The 17,851-nt window shown below is 40.1% G+C and overlaps 1 protein-coding gene across 1 annotated transcript in view; it reads right to left on the bottom strand.

The window, feature by feature from the left end:
- PTPRR (protein tyrosine phosphatase receptor type R) overlaps positions 1 to 4,966 on the bottom strand; it is a 142,199-nt gene extending 137,233 nt beyond the window's left edge. Inside the window, 2 exon segments of the mRNA XM_072358460.1 lie at positions 4,820 to 4,912; positions 4,915 to 4,966. Of these exon segments, the coding sequence (XP_072214561.1) occupies positions 4,820 to 4,912; positions 4,915 to 4,966 (145 nt within the window).
- Positions 4,967 to 17,851: the final 12,885 nt, after the last annotated feature.

Raw genomic sequence — 17,851 nt, forward strand, 5'->3', positions numbered from 1 at the left:
AATAATGTTTTGATTTGCCTTTGAACAAAATATTCCGAACTTCTGATCAAAACAAAAAGTTCAGACAAAATCAACATTGATGAAATCTCTGTGTATGTATGGGTGTGCACACGCACATGCACACAGATACATACATTTTCTTTTCTCTACATGTGTGAGAGCAAGAAAGAGAGGGAGTATGTCAGAAAGAACTGCAAGGAGTTCTTTCTGCTTCTTTCTGCTTTCTTTCCTTTTCTAATAAGTAGTCTGCGGAGAATAGAAACAACTGCAAATTATTCTTGTTCTTTTTTTTTTTTTTTTTTTTTCTTTCCTGAATCTGTCCTTCCCATTAGGAAAAAAACGAAAAACAAACAAAAAAACAACAATGAAAGAAACAAACAAACAAAAAGGCTCTGACCCAAAATATCTAGAGCTATAGTGTGTTAGAATTAAGCACAAGCCATATCTTTTTCAAAAAGGCACTTTACATCTCACTTTATGGGCTTGTTGCCTGATATGTCAATATTGAAACTGGATACTACAGACAGTTGCTTTCAGTAGGTCTACTCATGTGAATTAAGAGATGAGCCATTGGTCCCAAAGGCACTTAAGTATTCTGCCATACTCATATGTCCTGGCATTGATGCACTATATAGTGTCACATTAGACTATTTCTTTCCAGAATGTGTGAGATGGTGCTGCAGCAATTTCCATTTTTTTGTGATTACTGGCATTTTCCAAGCATAGGTGGTGGATGAATTTTATTCTGCATAATGTGAACATAAATATATAGCATATCCAATGGAAATCAGTAGCTGGTATGAAGGAAAGTCAAACTTGGTTTTAAGGTTTTGACGTGTTTTTGGGGGGTTTATTTGTTTGTTTGTTTTTGCTGTAATTTTGCTCTAGATCACACTAAGGATTGCTGAGCAGATTTTATTAAGCTTCTCCTAGCTCTTATTCCAAAGTCAAGCTGAAAATCCTGCTGGACAATGACAGTGCTTCATGGAATCAGAGCTGTGCCCCTCCTCCTCGCCCTACTAGCAGGCCCCAGGACCACGGAAAGGACCACAACCACAGAGACAGACTAGAGAGACAATTCCCCACGAGCCCAATTCATGGCTTTTAAGCAAGGCTTCTGCATTACTCTCTGGAGAAGTTGGAACCAGCCTTTGCTGTCAGAGACATTGCAGTCTTCTCATAATACAATAAATGAAATTATGGTGACATTCCAAGATCACAAACCTCAATAATTTCCTAATGGATGTACTGAACATAATCCTCTCATCAACGATGCCTTTCAAAATTATGAACAGCAAGAATTTCCACATGTAGAATACATGTCTAAAATCTCCTCTCCAACTATCTCTTCAAAAATAATTTGAATCTACATACTGAATTATAAAACTGCTTTTCCCCAGCTGAACTTTTAAAAAGACAGATGACTACCCTCTGATTATCCATGAGTCTACTAATAAAAGGCGCAAACGTCTATTCTAGTAAAAACACCCACTCATGCCCAGCAGTACGTTTTCTACCAAAGGCAATTATAAGTATCAGCCATGCTTAGATTATGTTAGTGTAATGAAGCAGAATTCAAATACATTTTCAAAATCAATAGCTTCTTCACATTCACTCAGAACGTATTTAGAAGCTAGCACTATTCACACACTAGTATGACACTAACAAAAGGGATCTGATTGTGAATGCATTTTGTGCATATCTCATCTCATCTCTAGAATTACATTCCCCAGATTTTTTAGAAAATAACATACCTCGTCCCAGCCTCCCCCCCTCCCCACCCTCCCCCAGTTCTACAGCTAGTGAATTCTTCCCGAAGGAGTGTTAGCTTGTGGTCAAAGAAATTTCAGTTTTGATACAAGCAATCCTCATCTTAATAAAACATTGCCCCAAGAAGATAAAATACCACGGTTTCCTACTTGGATTTTACTTGATTCAACTGATAGGCTTCAAGAAGGAATCTACTGAGAGACTAAGACCAGAACCTATGTGCTTCCTCCCTGCAAGGGCTGGTAAAGAAGCACTGCTCCATGCTTAAGGATGTCAGTGCATCTCTTCACTGATTAAGAGAATAACAAACAATTTAACTGAAGTCCCTACAACCTACTGTAGGGCCTTTGCTCATTAAACCATGTCTTAGATGACCTGATCAAATCTCCTGTTGTTGAGATTTTGCTATTCCAGCAGCAGAATTTGTTTCTCTCAATACAAATACTTTAAGAATGCTCTGATAAGATCTTAAGATAAGAGAGGTGGTGGGTTCATATTATAACCATTAAATGAGAAAGTATTTTTCACATCTAGATTATTTTCCTGAGTTGTTTACTATGACTGAATTCTTTATCTATCATGTTTTAACTCCTTTCATAAAATGTGCTAAAAAAAAAAAAAAAAAAAAAAAAAAAAGAAGCAAAATGAAATAGTTAATTAGCTGAGTAATCTCAGTGATGCAAATAGCTCAAATTGCAAACTAGTCTAATGCCTCATTTTGTGTTTTTGCTACCACCTGCCATTCTTTTACAAGGAAATAATGCTCTCTAGTAATCTTGGGAAACATTCATTTTTCAGTGCAAGAACATGCATTAGATCATAGCTGCTAAAAAAATTATAACCTGCCTTGCACTCTCTCATGTGATACATAATACAAATCAAAGATTCATACTGACCTGTAATCAGTTACTACAAATTTAGGTCTTCCTCAGGAGCAAGCTCTATACATGTTGTTTACTTCACCTGCTGCATTCAGCAGAAAGGTCTAATTCTGCTTCCAGATATGCACACAAGTGTCCATAATTTCAGAAAGACATATACCAGTATACCAACAGCACTACTTAAACATTTTAGAGAGTGAATTTTTTTTGCAGTAGTATCAGAGCATGTAAATGTGGGCTTCTGTTTTCTCTAAAGCCTGTTATCACTGATTGATATTAAGGGAGTTTTTGTTAATGTCTGCTGACAGTTTCCTCTCCGTTCCCTTCCACAGAAGTGTGCCTCATGTATAGTCTGCCTCAGAACAAAATGAAACATGCAAAGCCAAACAGCTCTCATCACACTACCAAAAACTGGTATTTGGAATATAATCTATGACCCAGCGCAAGTAGCAAGTGGAATGCATTTTATGATATCACACAAACCAAAGCTGCAAGAGCATTGTCAATAATTTATAAGTTTGGGCTATTCATAAAAGATGTCTATAATGGTACTCCATGAAAGATCACATTTTCTACTTGCATCAAATGAAACAGAGAAATCAGAGCAGTTTAAGCTTGCTGTGCTATTTTATTGTTGTGACATCTTCAATGACTTTCAACAGGAACAAGTTGCACTCAGCCCTGCCTGGAGGAAGCACAGCTCTTGCACTCAATGGGAGCCATGCCCAGTATGCAAAGGCTGAATGCATCTCCTGTCTATTTTTTCAGTTGGCTTCTCTGAAAGACTTACTCTCCAAGATTGCCTGGGGAACAAAGTAACACCACATGAACTTTTGTAGGTTATTTTTCCTCTATTTTTCTCATTATTAGAGATACTTTCATAATAAAGGTCAAGCTTTGTAAGTATTCTCAGTGACTTAATAAAGCAAGTTAAACTTAGTAAGGAACATAAATGGCTTTCTGGCAGGATATTAGTAGGATAGAAAAATGAAGCATATCTAAACTAATGTGAAGTCCACTATTAGTAGAGGATGAACTGAGATTAGAAAGCATGTTCTGTGAAACAGAGGCTGTGCACTAATTTTGTACACATGATCACTTTAATACGTGTTGTAAAAGAACAATCTAATAGCAGCTTAAGTCTGTTATTAAAATGGATTGCAGGATGTGCTCTGCCTTTCAGTCAATAGTCTCTCTCACACACGTATATAAGGCATAACAGCATGAGCTTCCTAACCAGAAAGGAAAAAGGATCCTGAGGTTTTATGAAGTGCAGCCTGCTTTTCCAGGGCGATCAAACACCAATAACCACTGCATGGCACTTCTCCAGCTCACAGCAAACAAAAGGATGCAGTGCCCACTCACAGCTGCACCCAGACACACAGCTGTTTTCATACACAGATCGGCTGTGCATGGGATCTGTGTACGCACACTGCTTCCACACTGAAAGATACATGAAGCTCAATTATTACTTTTAATGATTCTGCAATAAGGCAATGCAAATGACACACATCTTAAAAATCTCTCATAAAAGCATCGTGTTATGGGAGCGAAAGGGTGCATAGCATCTGGGGATGCGTTCAATTCTTTCTCTTAATTGAACTTCAGTGAAGTTAAACGTGGGATGCAACAGCCATTTTCTACCTGAGAAGTAGCAATGGTGCCATAGAGAAGGAAACACTTCTACTTTCCTAGCTGAGAACTTACTTAATTCTACCCTTACCGCAGATTCTGTTTCCATCCTGGGGATAATGAGGCGTAGCTCTGCGCAAAGGACAGGGAGGCTCCGAGCGCGGAGCGGTGCTCGGGATTCAGAGCAGCCCGGAGCGGAGCCGCACAACTTCGCGCACGTAGCGGCCGCCGACTCGGAGCGACGGCCGCCGCGGCAGAAATTGCCCTTTCTCATAACCCTGCTTCTGCGAGCGAAGGCGAATCGCAACGCCCCCCGCCCCCGAAGAAGAGGAAAGCGGAGAAAAGGGGATAAGAGGAGATGGACGCATCCGTCTCCTCTCGTACGCTCGCAGACCCCGCTCCGCCGCGGCCGGGGCCGGGAGAGCGCTGACCGCGGTGCTGAAACGGCGCCCGCCAGCCCGCCCGCCGCCAGCCGCGTCCCCGCCACAACAGGTGCGCGGCCGCCCCACGCCCGGCCCGCGGCCAACCCCGCTCACCTGCGGCGCGGAGCTGGAGCAGGAGGCACAGCGCCCGGAGGCACGCGGCCGCCCGCCGCATGGTGCGAGCCGAGCCGAGCCGAGTCCAGCCGAGCAGAGGCGAGCAGCGCCGCGCCACCGCGTCCCGCTCCCCCCGGCAGTGAGCATGCCTGCGCGTGCGCAGCGCCGCGCGGACGGGAGGGCGGTGGGGCGGGTGCTGCCCCCGGCGTGGGGTGAGGCGGTGGGTGAGCCGTGAGGGGCTGCCAGCCGAGCGTCCGGAAGCGGGGGAGGCAGTGGGGCAGGCGGGGGGGCTTCTCGCTCAGGCTTCAACCGCAGCCGGGGCTGATGCAGTGAAGCGGCTGCGTTGCGTCTTCCAAATATTAAAGGGCGTATGTATGAGGTTCGACACGGAGGTTTCGGTGCGACTGCGAGGAAGTAGGCGACGTGTGTTTTTGTGCTTGCAGGGGAAGCAGTCCTGTCCTTCAGTTTGTTGTCAGACACGCTGTGTTGTAAATAAACGGTTAGCAGAAACTGTGTTGGGAATCATGGCTGAAAGGAGAGTAAAGTAGCATTGGCTTTGGGGCTGCTGAGCCGCCACTGGAGTGGGCTGATGCAACACCCACCCAGCAGGCAACCACAAAGCCTGGTAACAGGAATATCAGAGTCCCGAATACCGAGGCCAGGCATGGCAAAATTAACACTTTCTCTAACACCATCGTTTGCTAAAGCTGTGTTTAATTGAACAAGAGTCACCGGAGGCCAGCCTTGACAGCAAGGAACACATGCACCACCCAACAAGTGCAGGACTGGGGCTGCACGTGGCTGATGGTCCATCCTGCAGGAGATACAGTTTGTCTGGAGTGAAGTAGGAAATAACAGGGATTAACAGAGCTTGCTTGCTTGCAGTTGCCTTCAGACAAACCTGTGTGTAGACATTTCCTTAATGTCATGATGCAGAGGGCTGCACAGGAGCAGATTTATAGACGTGGTTGCATGTGTGACTGTACGTATGCAAACGAACTTCCTCTGCCAGCCCCCGCACGGCTGTTGGCGTGCCGATAGGCTGCTTGACAGCAATAGAAGCGAAAAAACTCCTGGGTTGGAAAACAGCACAGTCTTGAGCTCTGCCCGAAATGGGGGAATTAAAAGGATTGAGGGGATATTTGAGCACAGTAGCATTTGAGCCATGTCATCTCAGTGATATCTTTGTAGGTATTGTGCCTCACATGCCCTGCTAACTCACAGGAGCTATGCTGCTTTTTGGTGGTAATTTGATGTGGGCATGTACTACTTGCAGCACACCATGATCCAGCTTAATCCTCCTCATTCTGAATAGGTAAAATCAGAACTAAAAAAAGTGAAGAATAGAAGTCTGTCTATCTGTGTAGTGCACCCCTCTTAAGGCCCCACAACTGCAGTTCCTGTGTACCCAGGCCTCAGAGTTGTATATTCGAGAGCAATAGGTAGGCAGCTACACTTACTACCCTGAGTAAATTCTGCCATGCGAGTTACCAGGTAGCCACTTTCCAGGGAAAGACAAAATAAAAACTTACTTATGATCCTATGATGTCTTGTTATTCTCCACAAGTCATCACCCCTGTGTGTTCTAGGCAACCATTTAGGGTCAAATATGTCAACAAGATAACTCAACTGAAGCTAATGGTATTGATCCTTCCCCGTGTGGTTACAAATGAGGCAGCTGTGGTTTTATATGACTGAGCACTGCAGCAACATCTACTCAACTCACTTGTAGAGCCCAAAGACAAGATGACTCACCAAGAGAATTGTTTTTCACTGGGGAAATGCCTTAAAATACAGTTTTGAGCCCACATCCAAGAAAACATTTAGGGTTCCAACTCAAGATGAATACAATGGAAAGCTAAGACTCTAACTCATTTGCTGAATTTTATAGCAATGCATCATTTTTAAAAGGCACTGTCATCAATGCAAAATGGAAGCATGACTGTGGAGTGGGAAGCTGTTACAGAGAAAGTGAGGTAAGGCTGCATCAACTTGAATACTCTTGCTTCAGGGTTGTTTTTGTTTTGTTTTTAATTTCCCAAGTATAGAACATTATAATAGCAGAGTGGACATTGCTAATGTATTCCTTACTCTGAGTGATTATATTAAGTTTAGAGAGGCACGAAGTATTCAGCTGAGAGCCACCTTTACCAATATTTATAAATGAGGTAAATGATACATTACTAATTCTTTTCAATTTCATAGAATCACGGAATCATGAAGTATCTTGAGTTGGAAGGGACTCAAAAGGATCAGCAAGTACAATTACTGACTCCACGCAGGACCACCCAAAGTTCAAACTCTATGTGTGAGAGTGTTTTCCAGACTCTGCTTGAACTCCAGCAAACTCAGAGCCATGACCACATCCTGTGGAGCCTGTTCCAGAGCCCCACTACCCTCTCAGTGAAGGATAGTTTCCTGACATCCAACCTGAACCTGCCATCACAGGTTCATGCTTTTCCCTCAGGTTCTGTCGTTGGTCACCAGGGAGCAGAAATGAATGCCTGCTAAGAAGTCATATTCAGTGTTGGTTATAATTAAGAGTGTCTAGTCCAAGGGTAGAGCTCTTTTTGTGTTTCTCAACAGTCATGCTGGTCAGATCATTTAGCACTAGACTTCATTGACTTTAACAGGAAGCTAGAACAATGTAACCCAAGTTCAGTAGACAGAGCCCATACATGGGATATATCTGTTTCTTATCCATCTTGACAAAGAGTTCCAACTCTTGGAAAGGGTAGATAATAGTAGGGCAAGGGGAAATGGTTTTAAGTTGGAGGAGGGAAGATTTAAGTTGGATATCAGGGAGAAGTTCTTTACCATAAGAGTGGTGAGATGCTGGCACAGACTGCCCAGAGAGGTTGTGGATATCCTGTCCCTGAAGGTGTTCAAGGCCAGGTTGGATGGGGCACTGGTCAGCCTGGTCTAGTACTAGATATGGAGGCTGGTGGCCCTGCCTGCAGCAGGGGAGTTGGATCTTCATGTTCCTTGAGGTCCATTCCAACCCAAGCCATTATATCTATGATTCTAAAACAGTCTTTAGTTTAAGAGGGCAGCAATACATTCTTTATCAAGCAGAAAATGTGTCTGAAGAAGAGGGAACCACATTTTTGTCTGAGATAAATAATACAGATGCTTATATCTGTTCTCCCTTGACAAGCTTCAGCAGAAAACAAGTGCTGCGTAGTAATAAATGAAAGCAGGTTGGAGGAGGAGGAGGGGTGAAGAGGAGGTTATGTGCATAGATCAAAGGATTCTTCAGAGAGATGAATGCAAATCAGAAAAATAACTACGTTTCAATGTGTGCACGTGCATATACTGCAGTCTCAGCAGAAGAGAGCTCATGACTTGTAAAGTTAGACTAGCACTAAATCATATTGCTAAGATGGACAGAGTGATTATAGTACAGTGCAGAAACATAAATGCTGCAGGAAAAGTGTCAGGGAATAACTTGTGTCCTGAGAGAGTGCCTGTGGACAACAGAATTGTTGTGCCAAGGCAAACGCTTCATATTCCTAAATGAGTATTGTCGTTTTAGGACTACTGCACTTCTAAAGTGGTCTTAAACTCTACAATGTACCTTTGGCACAACCTAGTATACATGGGGAAAACTGAGGGTGACTTTATCTGGGAGACAATAAAAACATCAACAGCGAAAAAAAGAGAGGATTCAATGGTATTTTATTCTCTCAGCTAACTCATTTGTCACTGTGTGCCAATGGGAAACTTCAAGGCTATGTCTTAATTTTTACATTTTCTAAAGAAATTATTTAGTTACCTGTAGCTTAAATGGTTTAAAGAAAAAAAAAAAAAAAAAAAAAAAAAAAAAAAAAAAAAAAAAGTCCTGTTTCATGGGGTAATTCTGAAATAAAGAAATAATCAAATGAATTATGGAATTATGGACTGTTTGTTTAAGCTACAATGCAAACAACTATTAATCCCATACTTAAATACTGAATGAGACCTGTGAGGGGCTGGGGCAGCCCCCGCTGGTGGCTGAGGACAAGGCAAGAGTACTTGCAAATGCATTTAGGCATGCTGATTACTTCCCTTCTGGCAGCATGTTTCATTCATGCATTTAGATTGCTAGCAAATACACATTGTTTTCTTTTCATATGAAGTTACATAGTTCTGGGTCACTTGCTTTGTAGCACAGAGAGGGCAAGTGTAGCTGGCCATTTGGATGCTTGTTGTGGTTCTTTCAGTATTTTCCATGTGATAAAAGAATGAATGCAATGGGGAGCTGCTTATTCCTACTAGGTTTATGAAAGCTTGTCTTGTATTTAATGGTAAAATACTTTCAAATGGGTTTGAAATAATAAGGATGGCTATTTATCTTGCTCATAGCAAGGTCTTTTAGAACTGTTTCCATCTGAAACCTGATTGTGCAAATGTAATGGAAAAGTCAGTTTTGCTTTCTGCTGTGCTGTGTTAACCGTACCATTGTTTTGCCTGAAAGTGGGACATGTATGCACAGGTCAAAACATTCCAAATATAGATGTGGAATTCACTTCACCTGACTTAACAGATCTGCAAGGTATTTTCCTTTGAGCTACTCATGATGAGTTCCATTTGTCATCAGGAGAGACAAATAGGAAGTCCTACTGCATATCTAATCTGATCTATTTTAGATGTTTACCTTGGGATGAATCATACCCTGCAATCCCAATTTTTCTCCGTTGAATATAATGAGAGATAATTAGCTTGAAAATAGATGCTAATATTTGCTCAGGTGATTCTTACACAGTCTTGCAGTTGTTCACTCTGGGCATTTTTCTGGGTTTCTCACTGGAGATATTTATGACAATCAGCACTCCACAAGGACATTACCATCAATTCCATGTTTCACCATTTCCTTTTTCTTCCAACTCTTTTCTCTTTTATGATATTCATACCAGAGGATAGTAAAAGTATCTTCCTCCAGTGTTCTATCACCGGCATCTTCTTTAGAGGTGCCTTTTCCATCTTGATTTCTTCTCAAAAGAATCAGTTGATATGTCCTGGGATTGTTCTATAATTGTTTTCTTTCCAAAAGACACCTGAACTATCAACAGGAGAGCTCAGTTTCACTGACTTTGTCACAGTCTACTCTAAGAATAATTCAATAGATCCTCCCCTTCTTTCTTTTTTTCCTTATTTTTTCTTCTTCTTTTCTTCATGTTCTTTAGTTTTACAGTTACAGCTGAGTTAAGAGGCATAAAGACATCGTTAGCTCACTCAATAATGCCCATTAAGTAGGTGACTACTTATGTTACGCTATAGAACTCTTATTCATGGGGGAAGTTATGAGTCCCATAGGAACTGACATTTTGCTTCAATACAAAACAGTGCTGTTTTATGCACCTTATCAAATAGACATTATTTGTGAAGAATTAAATGTCCTCAGAGGTGGCATTGATACTCGGTCACCTCAAAGCATCTCACGTTCGAATCTCTGTTAGGATCTGAACAGCATGATCTCATCATCGTAACCGCAAGGAACTTACAGTACAATCCCAAGACTTTAAAGAAGAAACATGCTTTATTAGACATATTATTATTGTTAGAAATACTAGCTTATGAGAGTTTTGTTTGCTTCTTTTACAAACATAAACTAGAAAACAACAGTGTATAACATACTCAATTTAAATAATGCATATAATACTGTGCAAATATATAAAACATAAAGTTTTCAGTATGTTTAAAATTTAATCTACTTTTAAAGAGGGTGATTAAGGAATTAACCAAAGAGATGAAAAGTCCAGCATACGCATCTTAAATTTTTTTATAGATAAGCATTAGGCAATGTCTAGTGAGCAGGCCTGGCAGTATTGTTGTTAATTATGAGAACTGCATGATAATTGAATAGCAAGACCAGACTCTCAGGTATACTCTTTTTATTTTGATTTTATTTTGATTCACAAGTGAAACACCATTTATTCTTTAGGAGAGAGCCAGAGAAACTTAAATAAAAAAATAAAAGGTTTCCTTGCGTCCTCCGATAGAAGTTGTTCCCCATTTTCAGTCGCTTCTAGACCATGTGGAAACATTACATGTCTTGGAGAGTTTACTTGATTTTATTGCAATAAGTCTGACTCTACCTGTTTGTGGTGAGTTGGGACAATCAGGTACTCTGTGAGTGCACAGGGAACTCCTTATGCCTGGATTGTAGCCCAGTCCGAAAGGAACCAGAATGGTACAATCCGGCAAGTACTGAAATTTTATGGTTGGTGGAAAGCTCCAGAACTACCTCACCTGAAATGTAGCCAGAATGGAAAAATACTGACTAAAGTCAATGATATTGCAGCCCTACAAATAGCAGTCCTAAGCAAAGAGCACCTTGAGATCTTCAGAATCACAGTGAACTGTGACCTAGTTTCTCCCCCTTGAGCAGACTCCCTCTTAGGGCAGACTCTTCAAAATGCTGATGGAAGGAAAGAGTGAGGAATACATTTGGAAAGGCAAAAGACTTAAGGCAATTTAGAAAATCTCTATACCCTGCAGTAAGTCTCATGTGAACCTTGCCACTCTCAAACCTTAGTAACTAAGTCATGGTTTCTATACTAGCAAACTGCATCATATCACTTTTTAAAAATGATTAATAATGAAGACCTACTGAATACCACATGCTCTCATCTTATGATTTACCATGAAGGTATAAATAAACCCAAATTGCTGTTAAATCAAAACCAGTGTAAAAATCTATTTGCAACAAATTAGCATAGTCATCAGGATAGCAAGTAGGGTCATTGACTACTTATAAAAGCACAGTATTAATCTGAACTCCATCTTCTCAGGAAAATGGGGCCAGGATCCTTGGTGTGATTGGGAAGCTGTAGGGAAAGAATTGGATGCTGTGAGAGTTTCAACTAAGGATGAAAAAGATAAAGGTGTAATTTGTAAAATGATAGAAACAGGTCTGTGAGTTGCATCAAGAAGATATGCAATTAGAGAGGTGCAAGACCTAAACACAGAAGTAGAAGATAAGAAAATAATGAAGTAATTACTGTCTTTTAAATTTGAACAGCTACAGGAGCAGTTACAAAACAAAAAATTCTTACAGTGAGAGTGGGACAGGTCTCTTTTCACTAGTGACGTGACAGGATGAGGGGAAATGGCCTCAAGTTGCGCCAGGGCAAGTTTAGGTCGGATATTAGGAAGAACTTCTTTACAGAAAGGGTAGTTAGGTACTAGAATAGGCTCCCCAGGGAGGTGGTTGAATCGCCATCCCTGGATGTGTTTAAGAGCCGTTTGGATGTGGTACTCAGGGATATGATTTAGCAGAGGGTTTTTAGAGATAGGGTACTGGTTAGGCTGCGGTTGGACTTGATGATCTTCAAGGTCTTTTCCAACCTGGGTAATTCTATGATTCTATGAAAAGGGAGGAACTGTATGGTCTGAAGTAAGAATAAGTGGTGCCTGGAAGGCAATAGTCCTGTTTGTTCAAGCAAAGTCAAATCAGTTAATAATAGCCTCTGGACCAGTATTACTTATATACATACGTATAAATATACATACATATATATATATATATAAACTTACTACATAAAATAATATATATTACTTATGTAGAGATATATATTCAAAAGTTCCAATTAATTTTTAAGGACAACTGGCAAGTCTGTGTGAAATCTAGTCAGCAAAGGGTTAAAATTATTGGTGTGAATGGAGTGAGTCTTAATTGCCAAACTGCCAAGGCCAATTTATGGCTCCTGGCAAGAAGCACATGTTGACAATTTGCTTGCAATTATCAATCATCATGAAAAATATATCTGGTTTCAGTGTTTTACACAGACAATTTTGGTGCCTGGTTCTTTGGTTCAAACATTGATCCCTGGCCCTGGTAAAAATAGGGAGGCTACAGTGCATATACTTTGCACAGCCCTTGTACACTCAGAAGCATTCAGAAGCATTAGTGTACTACAACATTCGATTTCTGTTGCAGCACGAAATGGAATTTTTAAAATCATAGTGAACTTGGAAAAAATCCCAACAAATGATCTCTTTTGCCCACAGCCATTCATACTGTACATGCTGAATTTTAAACAGCCTCACTCCCTCAAGATATGAAATTAAACCAACATAAAATAACACTCTAATTAGAAGAACTTCCCTGAAAAGATTGAGGAAAAAAGCAGCAGCACTTGTAACTTCATAGAATTATTGAATGGCCTGGGTTGCAAAGAACCGCAATGATCATCTTGTTTCAACCCCCCTGCTATGTGCAGGGTCCCCAGCCACCAGTCCAGGCTGCCCAGAGCCACATCCAGCCTGGCCTTGAATGCCTCCAGGGATGGGGCATCCTCAACCTCCTTGGACCACCTGTTCCAGCGTGTCACCACTCTCTGTGTGAAAAACTTCCTCCCCTATCTTTGTTTAAGAGAGTTTAGTTTTCTCAGTGAAACAAGACTTTATTTTCTTAGGCAGCTCTCCACGTGATGACAAATATAACGTTGTTCCTAACCCTACTAATGCCACTTTTCATAACTTGTGGTTAAACAATGCTAGAGCAGCCATGATCCCATTCTCATATTGAGCATAATGGCAATATGGGAGAGAAGTCTAAAACAAACTTTTTACCAAGAGGTAGCCACTAGAAAGGTATAATCTCTAGCATTGACAAACTTATGATCAAAGCTAAAAGCCATTCTGATGGGAGGATATTGCTATTGTTGTTATCGCAAAAAAAATTGTTCTGTCTTCTTCAAAGCTGTAAGTACATACAACACACACACTTGAGGGCTTCTGGAATGGGTGGCTGCTGGTTGTTTTCAGCTGGAGGCTAGATTCTCTTGAAGTACGATGTGCCCTGCGTATACTGCAGTTCTGGTTGGCTGAAAGTCTGTATTTCACTGCAAAGGTGAGCAGACTTTTGTAACTGCTCTTAGCAGCAAAGAGTCACAAGCAGCAGAATGGAAAGTAGAGAACTTTTTCTATACCTGCTCCTAGCACTGAAGCACTGGAACGGAGAAGCTCCAATGGAAACGTCAAAATAGATATGAGTATAGAGGCAGGTATTAGCAGTGTGATATGTTGATGCAGTTTGGCTGCAAAAGGATAAACTGGAATACAGTGGTTGCGGGGGGAAAAACACAAGAAGAGAGACAAACTGTGTTGATGGAAACAGGAGGAGATGGCAATAGAAGCTTGAGGGTCTCTGGACATCAAAGTAAGCACTATGGTTTAGATAAAAATGCCAGACTCTATGTGGGTTAAAAAAAACATGTTTCAATTTGTTGAGCAGCAAGTAATTTCATCCAAACAAAGAAATAAACAGAGCTCCCCTCTGCAGTTGATAGAGGTCAGCATTTAGTGATTGTTTTTCTTAATGCCATTTTATGGAGTCCAGTCCTGCTTTTCTATCTTCATGGACTGCCCTGCCAACTCCTAGGAGACACAGTGATTAAAGAAAGAAAATAATTGTACTTATTAACCATGACTTTTTAAGTGAACAAAAAAGAAAGAAAAACTAAAAGCAGCGTAAACAAAAGTAATGGCTATTCCATTTTCATTGTACTCATTTATCCTTTCTTTGTGTGTGTGAGTGTGTGTGGGTGTGGGTGTGTAAAAGCTTTAAGAAAGGCTACATCACTGAGTGTGGTCTACCCATATGGACTCCAGAATATTTGCTTCCTCCAAGTAGCAGCATAGGTAATGAAAGTAGCTTATTAAGAGGATCATCTATTCCATCTGGGGACTGATCAGACCTACATAATATATGACATATAACTTAACCTGTAGAATTATAGATGATCAATGGGTAGAAATTTCAAGTCTTTGAATATCTGGAAAGTCATTTCATAAAAATAAATCATCTGGGTAGCTGTCAAAAATAAGAATCATATAAATGTGTATTAGTTGTCTTATAAAATAAGTCTTTCTACTGTTCTATTTTCCCCACAGTATTTTAATTGAAATAGTAAATCAATATTCTGGTAGAATCTTTAAAGTAGATATATCAATCAGATGTCTTGGCGGTGCTTTACCATTTTGTCTTTGTCAGAGAAGTCTTGTCATCACATTACAGAAACATTCATGGAAAGAAAATCACTATTCCCAAGTGGTGTGTTGTAGTTTCTTTGCTTTGCCAGTCTCTTCCATGTACCTAGTTATTATTTAGTTGTGGAAGACCATGGACCAACTGTTAATATTAGAATAAACTTGAGAATAGGGACAAATATTTTCTTCTGCTGCTTGTTTTTAAACTCTTTCTTCTTCAGAAATGGGCAAACGTATAATTATCAGACCAAGAAATGTTGGCTTCTTACTGCATTTAGACTCACTACCTATGTCCACCCCCTAATGCACTCATGAAATATTTCGATCATGTGATGGTAGCACAAAGCTATGTCCACCTTTTCTACTCATACATCACTCTTTTCTTCTTTTCTTTCTAAAGAGATTGGACTTTTCTTCTTTTAAAGTCTTGAGTTTTTCTAACGCTAAACTGTGACGTATGAATTATTTTCTTCAAATAAGGATCCTGCCATTATCTAACAGGAATCTTCTGAGACAGATCTTGCTCTTTCCAGTGGCATGCATTGGTGGCTTAATCTTTTCTCAGTTGTGTTTTCACATTACAGCTACTTGTACACCGGTACGTAAACTGCTTCCAAAACATAATTAAATATTCATGGCAAAATACTGTACACAAAGCACAAAGCCTTTTACATGCTTTCCACCTTGTAGCAGAATGGGAAAGAACATGATTGTAAATTTGTGTTTTGGGTCTTTAAATAGAAGTTTAGTGTTTTGTGGATAATGTATTTTATCTTCTAACACTTGAAAATGGCCCTCAGCTAAGAAAGGGCACAGGACTTACAGCATTTCCCAGTTTAAAATAAATCCTCCAAACCTAACCCCAAAATACTTGTTTTTGCATCACTCATCATCACTGGTATAAAAATCATCAAATACTTTTTTTTTCTTTTTTTTTTTCTTTTTTTTTTTTTTTTCCAAATTGAGAAAAATTCTAACAAGATAGGAAGGATTTAACGCTGTAATTTTACTAATAACCATCTCTGAATCAATACTGTTGTTTTTCACTACACTTTACTACCAGAAAATAGCTATTAAGCTAAAGGCAAAATGCATCACTCATCCTCCAGCAGCTGGTACTCTGAGAAGGAAAATGGCCCATAATGCTCAAAGTGGTTCAGGTCAGAGAAGATGTTGTCAGTGTAACGATTTCAACTTGTTGGTGACTCCTGGGAATCTATTTTATTCCAAGTTATTTATAGAATCCAAACTGAAGAGAAAAATAATCTGATATAGAAGGTTTCAATTGAAACATCATGTTTACAGTAACACAGCCAAGCCAAATACCTCATTGTTTATAGTCCATTACAAAGTTCTACATACTTTAAAACCAGCTGAGAATGGCAAAGTGCAGCCGTACTATTCTGGTTTTGTCCGATTTTGATAAAATCCTAGGCCAGACCTCTCATCTGACTTTGAAACCCTCTCTTGGATGTTTAGCATTAACATTAGAAATTGAGTGCTTTATGTACTCTCCGAGAAGCAAAAATACAAGTCTCAGGAAAGAGGAAGGAAAGAGCAAAGCACAATTCTGCCTATTGACAAGATTTCTTAACTGCTGTAGCTTTATTCTTAATATACTCACCTGATGTGATGTAAAGGGGGAAATTGGTTTTTATCACATTGCTGTGGCTGCTCCCAGTAACAAAGCTGCCACATAATCATTTTTCCACTCACATGTCATAGCTTTTTCCCTCATTGCATTTAACTCTTCAGTAGATCTCTGCAGGAAAGCCAAGAGGGGTCAAACAGTACTTGAGAGACAGTGCCTGCCTTGGTGGTAGCAGGGTTAGGACAGTCAGCAGTGCTCTTCTAAGAAGTTAAGCCTATACCTGGGCTCAACAGCTGTCTTCTGCAAAATTCAGTTTATCTGCCTGGTAGAGATTAAGAAAGATTACAGAGGTATGTTTGACTGTCATGGTGTTACAGAGATGTTACAGCAGAAAAGTCAAAGATACAAAAGTTGAGAAACATCAATATTACATTTGTCAGAAAACTTTGATTCTGTTGTGCCCACCTGTTATGATGCAGCATCTGTGTACCACACACTACACTTCTGCCTGGGATAAAACAAGAAGAGCCATGGTACAGTGGAGTAGCCTTCAGTACCTATTACTGACACTCGTGGTATTTGCAAAACGTTTCCTCATATGCATGCACACTGTCAGCATTTGCAGTGAGGAAAAGGAAAAAAAGAAAGAAAAAAAATGCCATGTAAATGCCACAATACAGGAAACAATCAAAACTTACATTACAGTGGGGATTTCATCCATTCAAGTACTTTATGCTAAGGCAATTGTGCAATAATTTTCTCATCCTATAGTTTTAGAATCTACATAGTGTATAATATAAAAATTTAATCACCTTTGGTTTTCAAGCAGTTCAGACTTTCCTGATATTACTGCTGAGTTACTGCAGACGCTGGCAGAGAAAAGTAGTCTCTTGATAATCTAGGTGTAAGAGGATTCTGCCTTTTAAACTGGTATAGATGTAGAAAAACTATTTCCTTATGCTGGAACTACTTAAAAAAAACACAGTTGAATCTGGTCCAGTACCTTTCATAATAATAATAAAACATGTTTTTTTATATATAATAAAACACATGGCTACAGCCTGGAAAGATAGAACTGTATATAATGGTTATTTACGACACAGCTGGAAGATCACCTCTCCAGCTTTTAAAGATCAAGTGCTAATGAAGTGCCCAGCTGTGGATGCTGATGGCGTGATTTTACTTACTGTGCTTTACTTTAGCCTCCACTTCAAAGTTGCCCCACTCCCTTACCATCCTGGGTCACAGCTACTTTGTTCAGTAGATATTAGACCTTGTCAGAGAATGGGAGCACATGCAGTTGAGATTTGAGGAACTGCAATGTACAAACAGCAGAAAAGCAAACTAAACCCAAATAGTAGGCTCAGTCTTAAAAGAGGACCCCAGGGAATGCTTAGTGCTGGTCAGGATGCTCACTAGATGTCACTGTTCTCCATAAATAAGTATGTGAAACGTTTTTTGTGGCT

Source organism: Excalfactoria chinensis, chromosome 1 (assembly GCF_039878825.1).
Source record: "Excalfactoria chinensis isolate bCotChi1 chromosome 1, bCotChi1.hap2, whole genome shotgun sequence".
In the NCBI taxonomy this organism is placed as follows: Eukaryota; Metazoa; Chordata; class Aves; order Galliformes; family Phasianidae; genus Excalfactoria; species Excalfactoria chinensis.